The following is a 16,338-nucleotide window of genomic DNA, read 5'->3' on the forward strand; positions in this document are numbered from 1 at the left end:
AAAAGTCAAGGTGACAGTGTTCTGGGATTTGTGATGGCGTCATTCTTGTGAATGTGATGCCAAATGTACGTGAAGACTTCGAATAAGCTCAACAACCATTTCTGACGTGTTCGATCAGAGAAGAATCAAACAGAAATCTTGCTCCAGCATGATAATGCACACATACACACAAGTCTGACAACCTAGGAACACATTGCCAAATTGGGTTGGGCGTCATCCAACCCACAGTCCAGACCTGGCAGCCTCGGATTTCCATTTTGGGCCACTTAAAGATTCTCTGCGGGGACACACTTTGAAGATGACAAAAGTGTCAGTCATGCAGTGAAAACATGGCTATGCCTACAGGACAAGAGCTTTTACCAGCAGGGATTACATGCTCTTCCAAAACATTGGCATATGGTCATAGAATGTAATGGAGACTACATAGAAAAATAGGACATGGACAATACAAGTTGTCACCAAATTCTGACTCTTTAACAATAAATATGTTCTGAGGAAAAAAAAAGTGGGGCATTATTTGTTGAACGACCCTCGTAGATTAGGTCATCAGATACTAAAAATAGACCAGTTTTGCTATTGGTTAGCATTATTATTGAGGATACCAGAAGTAGAGGGAACATACAGTGTAGACTAGGAACAGCAAGAAAAGCTTTTCTGTAAAAGAAAAATATGTGAATATCAGTTTAAGTGTTAGTAAGTCTTAAGAAATAGTTGTCTAGTGTGTATCCTTATATGTAAGTAGAACATGAACAATAAAGACTTCAAACAAGATGAAAAGAGAAACTTTGGACTATGGTGCTACAGAAGAATGCTGAAGATTTGAGAGGTATTGAATGACCATGGATGAAAAAGAATTTAAGACACAATTTGACTAAAAGAAGGGTTTGGGTAGTATGACACATTCTGAGACATCAGGGATTTGTTAATTTGGTAATGGAGGAAAGTGTGAGGAGTACCAACTGTAGCTGGAATCATAGGTGTGACTACAGTTAACTGATTCAGGTGGATGTAGGTTGCAGTAGTTGTATGTAGATGAAGAAACTTGTATGGGATAGACGAGCATGAAGGGCTGCATAAAATTAGTATTCAGACTGAAGACCACAAAAACACCACCACCAATATGTGGTGGTATAATTGCAAGACTGTGTAGTTAAAAGCTTGTCCCCGAGTTTGTTCTTTCAGTCAGTATACTGATACATATAGATTCTCATTTATTTGTATTTTGTGTTCATACCTGCTTTTTTGTGCAAAATTAACTTCTGCGTAATGCGTCTGAAGTGCACCCCCCTCCCCCCCATGAACCATGGACTTTGCCATTGGTGGGAGGCTTGCATGCCTCAGCGACACAGATAGCCATACTGTAGGTGCAACCACAATGGAGGGCCAGACAAATGTGTGGTTCCTGGAGTGGGGGAGAGCCTTTTCAGTAGCTGCAAGGGCAACAGTCTGGATGACTGACTGATCCGGCCTTGTAACTTAAAGCAAAACGGCCTTGCTGCAAAGAGCTGAAAACAAGGGGAAGATACACTCCGATTTTTCCTGAGGCCATGCAGCTGTACTGTGTTGTTAAATGAAGATGGCGTCCTCTTGTTAAAATATTCTGGAGGTAAAATAGTCCCCATTCGGGTCTCCAGGTGGGGAATACTCAGGAGGATGTAATTATCAGGAGAAACAAAACCGGTGTTCTGTGGACCGGAGTGTGGAATGTCAGATTCTATAATTGGGAGGTAGGTTAGAAAATTTTAAAAGGGAAATGGATAGGTTATAGTTACATGTGGTGGGAATTAGTGAAGTTCAGTGGCAGGGTGAACAGACTGATGGTCAGGTGAATACAGGATTATAAATACAAAGTCAGATAGGGGCAGTGCAGGAGTAGGTTTAATAACGAATTTAAAAAAAATAGGAATGCGAATAAGCCGCTATGAAACTGTATAGTGAATGCATTATTGTAGCCAAGATACACATGAAGCCCACACCCATCACAATAGTACAAGTTTATATGCGTACTGGCTTTTTAGATGAGGTGGAGATTGAGGAAATGTGTGACGAGTTAAAAGAAATTATTCAGACTGTTAAGGGAGATGACAATTTAAAATCGTGTGGGATTGGAATTCGATTCTAGGAAAAGGAAGAAGGAAAAGTAGTAGCTGAGTATTGACAGGGGGAAAGGTATGAAAGAGAAAGCCGCGTGTTAGAATTTTGCATAGAGTATAATTTAATCACAGTTAACACTTGCTTTAAGAATCATGAAAGAAGGTTGTATACATGGAAGAGACCTGGACACACCAGAAGGTTTCAGATTCATTATGTAATGGAAAAACAGAGATTTCGGAACCAGCTTTTAAATTGTAAGACATTTCCAGGGGCAGATGAGGACTCTGACCACAAGTAATTGGTTATGAACTGCAGATTAAAACTGAAGGAACTGCAAAAGAGCAAGAATTTAAGGAAATCAGACCTGGATAAACTGAAAGAGCTATAGCTTGTAGAGTATTTCAGAGGGAGCATGGGAACAATTGACAAGATCAAGGGAAAGGAATACAGAAGAAGGAGAAGAAGAAGAAGAAGAAGAATGGGTAGCTTTTAAACATGAAATAGTGAAGGCAGCAGAAGATCAAGTAGGTAAAAAGACGAGGGCTAGCAGAAATCCATGGATGACACATTGAAGCATCGAAGGTGCGTCTTACATGGTAATCGGGTGCTTTTATAGGGAGCCTACGTCGGGAGCTGTAGTGAAGAGATACTGAATTAAATCGATAAAAGCAGAAAATATAAAAATGCAGTAAATGAAGCAGGCAAAAGGGAATAAAAAGTCTCAAAAATGAGACAGGAAGTGCAAAATAGCTAAGCAAGGAATGCTAGAGGACAAATGTAGGGATGTAGAAGCATATATCGCTAGGGGGTAAGATAGAAGTTAGAGAGACCTTTGGAGAAAAGAGAACCACGTGTATGAATATCAAGAGCTCAGATTGAAAACCATTCCTAAAGAAAAAAGGAAAAGCAGAAAGATGGTAGTATACAGAGGGTCTATACAAGAGCAATGTACTTGAGGGCAATATTATGGAAATGCATGAGGACATAGATGAAGATGAAATGGGAGATATGATAACTGCTTGAAGACTTTGACAGAGCACTGAAAGACATAAGTCGAAACAAGGCCCCAGAGTAGACAACATTCCATTAGAACTACTGATAGCCTTGGGTGAGCCACACATGACAAAACTCTTAAATCTGGTTAGCAAGATGTATGAGACAGGTCAAATACCCTTGGACTTCAAAAAGAATATAATAATTCCAATCCCAAAGAAAGCAGGTGTTGACAGGTGAGAAAATTACCGAATTATCAATTTAATAAGTGACGGCTGCAAAATACCAACATAAATTCTTTACAGAAGAATGGGAAAACTGGTAGAAGCCGACCTTGGGAAAGATCAGTTTGGATTCGGGAGAAATGTTGGAACACGCGAGGCAAGACTGACCCTACGACTTATCTTAGAAGATAGATTAAGAAAAGGCAAACCTACATTTCAAGCATTTGTAGACTTAGAGAAAGCTTTTGACAATATTGACTGGAGTACTTTTTCAAATTGTAAAGGTGGCGGGGGTACAATACAGAGAGCGAAAGGCTACTTACAGTTGGTGCATAAACCAGATGGCACTTGTAAGAGTCGTGGGGCATGAAAGCGAAACAGTGGTCGAGAAGGCGAGTGAGACAGGGTTGGAACCTATCCCCGATGTTATTCAATCTGTACATTGCGCAACTACTACTACCACTACTACTAGTACTAGTACTACTACTTCTATTTGTATTCTCCTCTTTCCTCTTTGTGCTTATAAGGCAAATGCTGTGATGGTTTCTTGGAAAAAAAGATACCTGATTTCCTTCTCCGTCCTTCCCAAATAGGAGCCTGTGCTCGATCTTTAATGATCTTATTATTAATGGGACATTAAACCCTAATACTGCCTTGTTCTCTGAACTGGATCGTAGATTGAAACATCATCTAGGTTCTGAAATCCAAACATCCTTGGACACTTACTGTGTGGGTTTAAAAGGTTATAGTTCACTGCTAATAACCCACCCACTAGAAACAGTTATTCAAAAAGTTTTTTCAGGAGGCATCATCTAGTAGACATTTCATTTAACTATCCAGAGGCTTGTGTTTACTGTTTGAAAGCATATCTTTTCCACTAACCAGCTTTTTACATGGAGTGTCTGAGGTTTCCATCTTTATACTGTACTTCTTTTCCTGATATTTAAGGTCTAATCAGTGATATATTTTCTGATTATGAGCAACAGAATGGTGTTCAAGAAGGTAGTGCTGAAAGTATGGCAATTTTCTAATTGTTACTTGTATTGTTATGTCTGCAGCAAGGACAGCACTTAAGTGTTCCTAAATAATAGATGACATTGATATTTCTAGTTCTGATTTTAATATTGCACCTGGTATTTAAGAGGCTGGAGCAGTGATCAAACATACTGACTTTTACTCTTAAACTGAGAAATCAGTTGCATTCATCTGTAGTTGGTTTGCTTCTTATTTCTGTCTTTTGTGAACAGTAAATGACAGATGTAGTTATAAATATTAAAATTGGTGAAGTTCTTGTGCCTCACTTTTGTTGGCTTATGATGTTGCTACAACTAAGGTACAGACCAAGTACAGTCCTTCATGTCTTAAAGTTGCAATTAAATGGAGATCAGACACAGGCCATTCAGCTCAACTGTGTAAAGTTTTCATGATCCTGGTGTAATATGGAAAGCACAGTGGTTGGTATATATCTTAGGTCCTAATTCACGGAAATGCTAAATGCAGTAAACTTCAGCAGACTGAAATTGACCACAAGTGTATTTTCAGTTAACTCAGTTCCCAGACTTTTCACTGAGGCTTCTGAGTTGCCATTTTACATCTACTAGTAGCGCTTCATGGAGTGAGAGACCATTGTCCAACTTTTTGTGGGATGACATTCTGACAGTTGCCTGCCAGACATGAGGCCATGCAAATCCATGCAGAAATCAAGTTATTAAACTGGACACAGCATGTTAATCATTTGCACCATTATTTGTGCAGATAACTAAATTTGTTACCTCGGAAGCAGAATTATATTAAATTCTCCAAAATTAAAGGAACTGTGCAATCCTTGATGTAGTTTTTAACTTTTTCTGTAATAGTTGTTTTAAACTTAGTATACACCAGTGGATCAAGGCAAGTGACTCCCTTGACTATTTCTAAGTGACATGGCAGAGCAGTTAAGACAGTTTGCTTGTATTTGAGCAGTGTGTGTTCAAATCTTTGTCCAGTTATCCTGCTGCATTTAATGGCAGGTGGCTGAACAAGGTTAGCCTGTTGTCTTCTGCATTATTGACTAATTGTACCAGAACTCCAACTCCAATGTTTTTGATGTTGCTGGAACGTTAAACACTAATCTGTTTTCTCTCCACTCTTCAGTCATTTTTGTTTGTACTTTACTCACATCCCCCATTGCATTTTGTGTTCATAGTACAGAGTCATATGTGATCATGGAGGCCCTAAGTGAAACAATATGTGTTCAGAGGCAGAATTTTTCATTTGTTCTAATCCTGTAGTGCTCTAAAAGAGCTTAAACACATGTACTTAGTAAAGAAAATGGACAAATCCTTCCGTTGCTACAAAATCAGAGAAATGATTTATCTCTCTGCCATGTAACAGAGCATATTGGAGACCACAGAAATAAGCCATATGACACAGCAGTGGGTCTGAATGGGGTATAGAAGGGCAAAATATGTCATTGTCCTACAGGCTGTCATTTCACTATTGAGTCATTAGAAGATTGGAAGAAACTGGAAGTGTTGAATAATAAATTGTGGTTGTTTTAATAGTCATAAATTCCTTATTAATGCAGACAGGGCAGTAAGACTGATGTGATTCCACATAAGACACTGTTCCCCTGTGGTTGCATTCATACTCTGCTGAAGGGAAGGGTTGAGGGAGACCAATTCTTACAGCTTGTGGAGTGTGAATTGTTTGACACACTGTATTCTATTGTTATGAGAGCATCTGTAAATTTAATTCATAATTGCCCACTGTTTAGATTCTTTCCTCCCACTTCCTCAAATCCCGTGCTACCTAGGATTTACTATTTTGTGTCTCCCTGATGTCTCATATAGTCAGTGATCTCTAACAGAAATAGCAGTAATGAAAATTTCATTCTCAAAAATGTGCTATATTCTGATTTGAATTTTTATTGGTTTCAGTTGTTTGTATAAAACTATAATTTAATAGACTGATGATGAATTAGATCTTCCATATAGAGGCAGCTAGCCACTAAGTTTAAATTATTACCTGTATTAACTGTGTTTATCTAATCATACAGGGCATCCTCAGACAGATTACAATAAATGATCTTCCTGTTGGCCGCAGTGTTGAAGAAACTTTGAGGCTGATAAAGGCATTCCAGTTTGTTGAGAAGCATGGTGAAGGTGAGAGGTTTTTTAGTTTACAAAGATTTAATTAATTGTTTCTGTATCTCTTGTTTATGAGTTTCAGTGATTTGATGTAGAGTGGGCATAAATTGATTACAAAATGTTTTACTTAAATAAATTTGCCATGATTTTGTTTGCACAGTAGCCATAGCTTTTATAATCAATGTCTGAGTATGTGCAGATGTATAATTATCACATCAACTGGATGCTTTGCAAGCAGTTGGCTGTGTTTAAGTCCATGGTAAGTTTTAAAAATATAGGCCACACTAAAAATATGGTTAATCATTAATCCAGGCGTGCATTTCTTGGATTAAGTGAACAGTCACTTGGCAGTCAGCATGTGATTAGTAGGGACACTGCAATTTGAGTTTAGACTACCTGTAGAAAATCAGGTCTAGATTAAGTTCCAGGAAGTTCTGTAGAGGAGAAAAATGGAATCTAAATTGTATTCAAAATTTGAGAAAACAATTCTGTACTTGCCGAGTAATTTTGAGGGATTCAACAGTGGTCAGAGATAATGAAGTAGAGGTCTCCTGTAATGAAGCCTTACTCATAACATGGACAGTTATACAACATTTCAATAACGTAATTTTCATTAAGTTGTACTGTTGAGATGTTGTGGAGAGGGTTTTGGGGCTTAAATCAGTGAGGTTCTTTCATTATGTAACTTTTAGATTCTGCATTATCTTAGTGCAGAAGTTTGTCATTAACAGATCTGCTGAAATATATTACAGCACTTTGAGTAAAATTGAAGTACTGATAGAATTCTTCCCTGTTTCTGGATGAATTCAGTCTTAGCCAAATAATTACTAAGATTGCCCCAAGAGATAGAGAATTCGGGTTAGCTCATACTTCATCTATGATGATCTTGTTGTCAGTATGATGTACAACTCGCTGCAAGGTCTGTTAAAAGCTGTTTTAATATTTTTATTCAACTTTGATTTTTCTTTTTTGTCTCCTAAGTTCTCTCCTCCTCCACACTTCTATTCCAGTGGTGATTGCAATATCATGCAGTTCTAGAAAGCTTATTTTGGAATGATGTGTTCAGATGAAATCTTGTTAATGTCATCAATGTTATAAACAAGAAAAAAAGACATGGAGTGGGTTCTGGGTTATGATTTGTAGTGCAGAAGTATTGGGAAATGAAATTTCAATGGATACTGTACTTCTGGGTCGGGATAAATTGCTTTGTTAATGCGAAAAAAGGAATTTACAGTGATCTTACTAACAAGCTTTTGGGAAGTATCAAGGGATAGATACTCTGGACAGATGTGAAAGAAAAATGCACTGTGCTGCACCTTCAAAGTCGGCTAACCACTCGTTATCGTCACAGATCCATACGGCTCTGCCATAGGTTCCTGTTAAACCATGTGGTGGTGGTGGTAAAGTCTATAAATGCTGATATGAGTGTTACATATGCCTGTACTGGCAGGTATCAGCTAGCTAGATGTTATAAGGGGTTGCAAATCCATTTTATATACTGCAAAATTAATGTTCTATATCTGCAAGATATATGAAGATTGTAAAATATTTGGTGTTGTGCTGAAGGCAATTAGTCAATTGTGCTGAAATATAGACTCTAGGTGCCTGTGTGGATGCAATAGTGAAGTATTGACAGATTGCCAGCATGCAGTCTCAGAAGAGAGTTTGTATGTTACAGCAATGCTTTCATTTCAAAAACTTTGTTGGGTTCGGTAGCAGAGTTTTTTTCGTTGACAACATTTGAAAGTTTTAACATTTTTTGAATAATATAAACAAGTGTGATGTTAGTAAATATAATGTAACTGATATGTTTAAAATGAAAATATACCAAATATTGTAAAACGATGAAATAAGACAAAAATGATTGTATGTTACTTCTAAAATAATGACGAATACTAAAACTGGCAAGGAAGTCAACATTAAAACTGACAAGAAGATAAAATGTTTTCACTGTCCTTGTCCATTGACTATCGTGCTATAAGGGCTTTTTTTAAAAAAAAAAAATGGTACACTGTCATGGAGACACTGATTGACTTGTGCACTTTAATTTTTATTTATTTTTGACACAATCAGATAACCATTATACAATACCAAAACTGATTTCAACCCGTCAGTGGTCAACTTTAGAGTAAACATTTTTGACAACACTAAGGAAATCACTAGCAGAATGTGCCCTTAATCTGAAGAAGACCACTAGCTGGTCGAAAGCAGTGAAGGCATTGGGAAGTGCTCATTTAATGGTGTCGAAGGCATTTAAATAGAAAACTATTAGGGCTTTATTGAGACTCCAGTCTTTCAAAAGCATCTGTGGAATGAGTGTGGTCTTTGGGCAGAATTGTTGTGTGTTGTTCTGGTTGGCCAAAAATTGCCAAAATATGGCTCTGAAACTTGGTTTTACATCATTCTCTATAGAGGGCTTCACACTGGCCACAGCAAACCTTTCAGGAGACGGACAACAATAAAAACTCACAATTTTGGCTTCTATTCTGCAAGCCATTTTATTGATTCTTTCTCTTCAACTGTGGCTCTAATTTCCATTTGTTACACAATTCTGTGTGGTCTTAGAGATATTGAAACATTATGCAATAGGAATTGTACTTCCTTGCACACTACACATGAAATCTTCCAATTATCTGATGTCTTAGGAACACAGGTGCCAGCTGACATAAATATTTGTTTTGAATAGTACCTGTCAGCTAAATTTGCAAACTGAGTGAGGTGGCACACTACTCTTCAGTCATCTTGAATTTGATTGTCCATTGCTACCCTAAAATACTAGAAATAAATGCTTTAAAGGACAACATCAGTTATCTCCTTTTCCATTCTTCTCAATTCTGGGTTCTAATAAGATTTATGTCAGTGAGACATTAAACTCAAAATTTTGTCCTTTCATGTTTTACTGATTTTGCAGTGGTACTCCATAATGAGAAACTGAACATTGTCTATATATGAGACAGTATGTAATTTACAAATCACCTGATGTTCACTCTGTCTTCAGGTGTGTAATTGAATACATAGTTTAAAATAAGAATGCAGAAACAATAATTAGCCATGAAGTATGATGAGTTTAAAATAAAAGCCTACAGAACCTGGAATCTGACCATAACCATCACCACCATCTTGTACAGTATCCATCACTGGTAGGGTTTGCTTGGGATGCAAGCCTCAATCTTCTCCAGTCATCCTACCACTTTTATGTTGCTATTTTGAGCCAGTCTTCTCCCCTAAGCCAGTATCCTCCACTGTTTCACGTTTTTTCTTCCACTCCATTTAGTGAGTTGTCCTGTTCTCTTCATCTTGATCTCTTGCGTTTTATCTTCATTTCATGCATCACCATTTGATTTACCCTCGGTATAAATGTTTCATTTAAAAAGCAACTAAAGTATGTAACTTCCTTTTTAATGTAACATGTTGTTGAAATCATGCTGTTACTTATTCCACTTTTTAAATAAAGAGCTTACAAGAAAGGATCAAACCATGGAATGAGTTTAACAAAACGTTATAAATTTTCTTCTTAAATGAAACCCTGATACTGAGGATAAAATGAATTAATTTTGAATGAAAAAATCCCATACAGTTGATGGAAAAGAAAAAATTATGTAAAGGTCCATTAAATTTATGTTGTAAGAATTATTGAGGGACTTTTTTTTAAAAAAACTACAGCATATTCAAGTCATATAAATTTTATTATTAGTCTTTTTTAATAATCTTTACAGTAAATTTTTTTCTGTCTGTGGGAAATGAGAAACATACATTGCTGTCATTAAATGAGAATTTTTTGTCATTCATTGCATTACCGTTCAAATATGAAACTCTTACATGCATAAATATTTCATGTTGTCACTAGAATCAAGCCCAAATTCAAAATCAGGGTTGTAAGTAAAATACAACACTTGCCACTGAAAGCACGTTTCTTATGAACACCACTGTACAGCCATAACAGAACTGACTTTGAGGATGGAGAGTGCAGTTATTTATAGAAACTTTGCATAGTTCAGAATGCTGATATTTATAAAGACATCAAATATTCCAGAATTTACAAACATAAGATAATCCAAGAACCTTCCAGATATGGTAATTACTAAATAACAGATAATTGGTAATGGTCAGGTTTGAACTGGCTACCTGCAGCATGTGAGACAGTCAGTACACAGTGTGATGTACTTGCATCTTCAGCTCTCATGTTCAGTATATAGAATCATACTAAAACTGTGATGGTGCGGTGTCTACCTAAACTGTTCATTGAATCAGAATTTCTTTAAAACACTTGCAGGCTTCTTTCTTTTCAAAATTTATTTTTTTCTTTCTTGTTACTGTTACAAAATTAACTATCAAAATTGTAACAATGATGTCAAATATTCTAGAAACTTCAAATTATATGTAAGTATTCAGCAGGTATAATATTTTTCAGTGAATGAGGTTGATATCCAACTTCTTACTCTCAAATCTTTTTACGCCATAGAAGTATATTGAAGTTTCATCACCAGAACTGTCAATATTAAAATACAATATAACACTGCTTCTGTGTTCCTGTAACTAACTTTTTCCTGCTGTTTACGATATTTTTTATCACTCCTGTCAAATTTTCTACGTCCACGGTGTTAATGAACACCCAATTTTGCGTCAACATATTTATAATTTTCCTGCAATTTACGCTTTATGAAAAAACGTTTGTGGAAAAATACTGACGTAAAATGAAGCTGGCATGATGTTGGTCATCAAGTAGTGTTTACAAAAATTATGTGGCTAAGTTTCTTGACACCAGGGTGCTCTACGTACTGGATTTAAACCAGTAAAAATTTAATAGTTGGAACAATTTGTGCTGCATCTCCTGCCTCCGCCAGATTCTTCTCTCAACTCTGTGTGGTGGCTGATAGGAGTAACTAGGTTCATATGAATAAAGATATCATGACAAACTATAACCATTTCTGAACTGTGTCTACAGTGCATGCACATTTTTGTTATTGTCATAATCATTGGCACACCTCTGTCGAACCATGTTTCGTGTTTTAGCTGCTTTTAGCATTAATTGACTGCTTCATTCAGTTTGCATTGCTTAAATGTTTCTGGTTTAAACACAATGCGAATTATGTATGTTCTCATGCTGAGCAAAAACGTGTTTCTAGGATTTATTCTCGTAGTTAAGTGCAGTATTTACATATGTATTTTTTGTGATGTTACACAAGAAAATAACAATGAGAGTGATAGCTTGCATGTGTGGCTTTCTACATAACTGAGGAAGCCCAGTACCGGATAACCTCAAAAAGACGACTACAGTTCAAGAGACGCAGAACAACACATATACAACCACCAATACTTATGTAAATGTTTGCACTTGATATCGAGAAAAAATTCTCGAAACGCGCCGTGCTAAGCATGAAAAAATATGTAACTGATGCAGTGTTTCATTATTTAAATAATGAATGACAGCTGCAGGTGTTCCAAAAACATCGGTAATGATGTATGAAATTGAGTCAAACGTTTCTGCTTCCCAATAACTAGTTCCCATTTTATGAGTGGTTTTTATTGGATAATAAACCTTTATTAGATAAGAAACAAGTCCCTTACAAGAGTATTTGATGCCAATTATGTGCAAATACATGAAGTACGAAAATGCAAGGGGGTATCCTATACATAACTTTTACAGCTTAAAACATTATTTCCCACATTTTAAATTTTCCCTTTTTTTTTATTTTTATTTTTTTATTTTTTTATTTTTTTTTTTTTTTTTTTTAGTCCCTTGAAAAGTGTACAAGCGGGGTTTCACTGTAGTTCAACTATTGCTGGAGGACATAGGTATGAGGCTCAATGAAGCATTCAGCATCGAAGATATTGTGCTGGAATTTATGTGAGGTTCAAGGAGGCAGCTTTTTGGTGTTTTTCTGTGAAGAACATGTAAAATCCTAATGATGTTACTTTAAAGTATGTTACTTACAGAATTTGAGATTTTTTTGTATTTAGTATGTTCTTTGTGTTTCTTATATTCTATTTCATGTTTCAGTTTTTATGATTTGATTGTATGTTCATCTTGCATATTAGTCACATTCATTGTCTCCAATTTCTTTCATTATTTATTTATTTTTTCAGTCTGCCCTGCTAATTGGAAACCTGATTCACCAACCATCAAACCTGACCCTGTTGGTTCAAGGAAGTACTTTGAAAAAGTTAATTAGAAATGGAGACACCACAACAGGAATACATTTTGTAAGCTTTGTCCAAAAGTGGTCAAACATCCTGATTTGCGGGATTAGTTTCTCAATGGGTGCTACTTGCCAACATATGTTGTGATGAATATAAACTTTTACGAAATGTTGATACACTTGTTGATATGTTATAATTGTTTTTAATTAGTAAAGAAATGTGCTCACTGTTTGTATATCTGGTAGTTTTTTAATTATTAGTCACCTTATTCATGACTGAGACAGCACCTTAATAATTCCTTAAAATTTCATTAAAAATTGATGCTAAAAATTTGTATGTGTACACAGACATGAAAACCCTCTTACGCTCATTTGAAATCTGCATTTGTAATCAGCCATCATTGAATTGAACAGTGAATGTGATTGTCCTGTCTGGTGTATTCTGTAATGCTCCCTGTTTTATTTCTAGTATTTCATGTAATAAACACACTGACTCTTTTTATAGTAGAATGCTGTTGTTGATTGTACTATATTGACAGTTTGTGTAATTATTTCATGCCCTATGCTGCTCTTTATTTCACTTCTGTTTGACTTCTAAATTTATTCATTATTCTATTTTAATGCATAATACCTTAAAGAACCTCTTCTCTTTTATAATATGCACATTACCCAGCTGTGGAAATCTTTTCCTGCAGTATATGAGCTTTATTCACATGTAGCTTTTACGCCAGCTTAATTAATGTTTAGAAGTTTCAGTATCGGGAGAAAGAAAACTGGCATTCTACAGATTGGATTGTTGAATGTCAGATCCCTTAATCAGGCTGATAGGTTACAAAATGTAAAAAGGAAAATGGATAGGTTAAAGTTATAGTGGGAATTAGTGAAGTTCGGTGGCAGGAGCATTAAGACTGCTGGTCAAGTGAATACAGAGTTATAAATACAAAATCAAATAGGGGTAATGCAGGAGTAGGTTTAATAATGAATAAAAAATTGGAGCACGGGTAAGCTACTACGAACATCATAATGAACACATTATTATAGCCAAGATAGACACGAATCCCATGCCTGCCACAATAGTAAAAGATTGGCTCCAGAGATGATGGAGTGATTGAAGAAATATGATACGACAAAAGAAATTATTCAGATAGTGAAGGGAGACGAAAATTAAGTCATGGGGGACTGGAATTTGATAGTAGGAAAAGGAAGAGAAGGAAAATTTTAGGTGAACGCGGAGTGGGGGGTAAGGAATGAAAGAGGATGCTGTTGTGAAGAGATACTGAATTAAATCGATAAAAGCAGAAAATATAAAAATGCAGTAAATGAAGCAGGCAAAAGGGAATAAAAACGTCTCAAAAATGAGAGACAGGAAGTGCAAAATAGCTAAGCAAGGAATGCTAGAGGACAAATGTAGGGATGTAGAAGCGTATATCGCTAGAGGGTAAGATAGGTGCTGCCTACAGGGAAGTTAGAGAGACCTTTGGAGAAAACAGAACCACATGTATAAATATCAAGAGCTCAGATTGAAAACCATTCCTAAGCAAAGAAGGAAAAGCAGAAAGATGGTAATATACAGAGGGTCTATACAAGAGCAGTGTACTTGAGGGCAATATTATGGAAATGTATGAGGACATAGATGAAGATGAAATGGGAGATATGATAACTGCGTGAAGAATTTGACAGAGCACTGAAAGATATAAGTCGAAACAAGGCCCCAGAGTAGACAACATTCCATTAGAACTATTGATAGCCTTGGGTGAGCCAGACATGACAAAACTCTTAAATCTGGTTAGCAAGATGTACGAGACAGGCCAAATACCCTTGGACTTCAAAAAGAATATAATAATTCCAATCCCAAAGAAAGCAGGTATTGACAGGTGAGAAAATTACCGAATTATCAATTTAATAAGTGACGGCTGTAAAATACTAACATAAATTCTTTACAGAAGAATGGGAAAACTGATAGAAGCCGATCTTGGGGAAGATCAGTTTGGATTCAGGAGAAATGTTGGAACACGCGAGGCAAGACTGACCCTACGACTTATCTTAGAAGATAGATTAAGAAAAGGCAAACCTACATTTCTAGCATTTGTAGGCTTAGAGAAAGCTTTTGATAATATTGACTGGAGTACTCTTTCAAATTGTAAAGGTGGTGGGGGTAAAATGCAGAGAGCGAAAGGCTACTTACAGTTGGTGCATAAACCAGATGGCAGTTGTAAGAGTCGTGGGGCATTGAAGGGAAACAGTGGTCGAGAAGGGAGTGAGACAGGGTTGGAACCTATCCCTTATGTTGTTCAATCTGTATATTGATCAAGCAGTAAAGGAAACAAAAGAAAAATTTGTAGTGCGAGTTAAAATCAGTGGAGAAGAAATAAATACTGTGAGGTTTGCCGATGGTGGTGTAATTCTGTCAGAGACAGCAAGGGACTTGGAAGAGCAGTTGAACGGAGTGGACAGTGTCTTGAAAGGAGGATATAGGATGAACACCAACAAAATCAAAATGAGGATAATGGAATGTAGTTGAATTAAATCAGCTGATGCTGAGGGAATTAGATTAGGAAACAACACTTAAAGTAGTCAGTTCATTTTGATATTTGGCAAGCAAAATAACAGATGATGGTTGAAGTACAAAGGATATAAAAGTGAAGACTGGCAATGACAAGGAAAACATTTCTGAAGAAAAGAAATTTGTTAACATTGAGTATACATTTAAGTATCAGAAAGTCGTTTCTAAATGTATTTATATGTTGTGTAGCCATGTATGGAAGTGAAACATGGACAATAAATAGACAAGAAGTGAATGGAAGCATTTGAAATGCAGTGCTACAGAAGAATGCTGAAGATTAGATGGGTAGACCCTGTAACTATGAGGGGGTACTGCATAGAATTTGGGAGAAGAGGAGTTTGTGGCACAACTTGACTAGAAGAAGGGATCGGGTTGGTAGGACACATTCTGAGGCGTCAAGGGATCACCAGTTTATTATTGGAGGGAAGCGTGGAGGGTAAACATCGCAGAGGGAGACCAAGGTATGAATATATGAAGCAGGTTCAGAAGAATGTAGGTGGCAGTAGTTATTTGGAGATGAAACTTGTACAGGATAGAGTAGCATGGAAAACTGTGACAAACCAGTCTGGAATGAAGACCACAACAACAACAGCAACAACAATGTAAGTTTTAGGCAGTCAGTCATTTGGTGTTATATGAATTGTACTTACAAAATTGTATCATGTAAAGAATGTAACTGCATTTTATCTTACTTTGTGAGAGCATTTATTGTTTTCCTTGTTCAGCCTTTTGTTTCACTCGCTGTTCTTATTGCCTCCCCCCACTGTACATTTGGTAGAGAATTATACTAGCTATTGTTATAATGAATGATTAGGCCTTTAGAGTATCTTCTCACCATCTATTAAAAATCCCTAAGATTTTTCATACCAATACCTGCTGCTATGCATAATTCTTATATGTGTAATATTATGACTTGCTTTTTATACATTATAGTGCTACTACAGTTCAGATGTGCACACACAGCCATGAAGAACAGCACCTGATAGAAAAATATCAGATCATCTACATATATATGATCAATATTTCGTAATATTTAGGCAGAAGTCTACAGTTAAACAAAATCTGCTTTGGTAGAGATCAGTATGCTGAAGCTAAATATGTGCCTCCGCTGTGTAGAGCTCAGTAGCTTTTGAAGAAAGAAGCAATCAAAATTTAAAATGATCTAAAGGAAACTAAGTAGAAAAGTCTATAAAAAT

At 36.3% G+C, this 16,338-nt stretch overlaps 1 protein-coding gene across 1 annotated transcript in view; it reads left to right on the forward strand.

Annotated features, from left to right (window-relative positions):
• The window catches only part of LOC126175830 (peroxiredoxin-like), a 44,770-nt gene extending 31,681 nt beyond the window's left edge, over nucleotides 1-13,089 (forward strand). Inside the window, exons 6-7 of the mRNA XM_049922830.1 lie at nucleotides 6,349-6,454; nucleotides 12,527-13,089. Coding sequence (XP_049778787.1) covers nucleotides 6,349-6,454; nucleotides 12,527-12,612 — 192 coding nt within the window. The 3' untranslated portion in view covers nucleotides 12,613-13,089. The remainder of the gene's footprint in view (nucleotides 1-6,348; nucleotides 6,455-12,526) is intronic.
• The last annotated feature ends 3,249 nt before the right edge of the window (nucleotides 13,090-16,338 follow it).

The sequence above is a fragment of the Schistocerca cancellata genome, chromosome 3 (assembly GCF_023864275.1).
Source record: "Schistocerca cancellata isolate TAMUIC-IGC-003103 chromosome 3, iqSchCanc2.1, whole genome shotgun sequence".
NCBI lineage: Eukaryota > Metazoa > Arthropoda > Insecta > Orthoptera > Acrididae > Schistocerca > Schistocerca cancellata.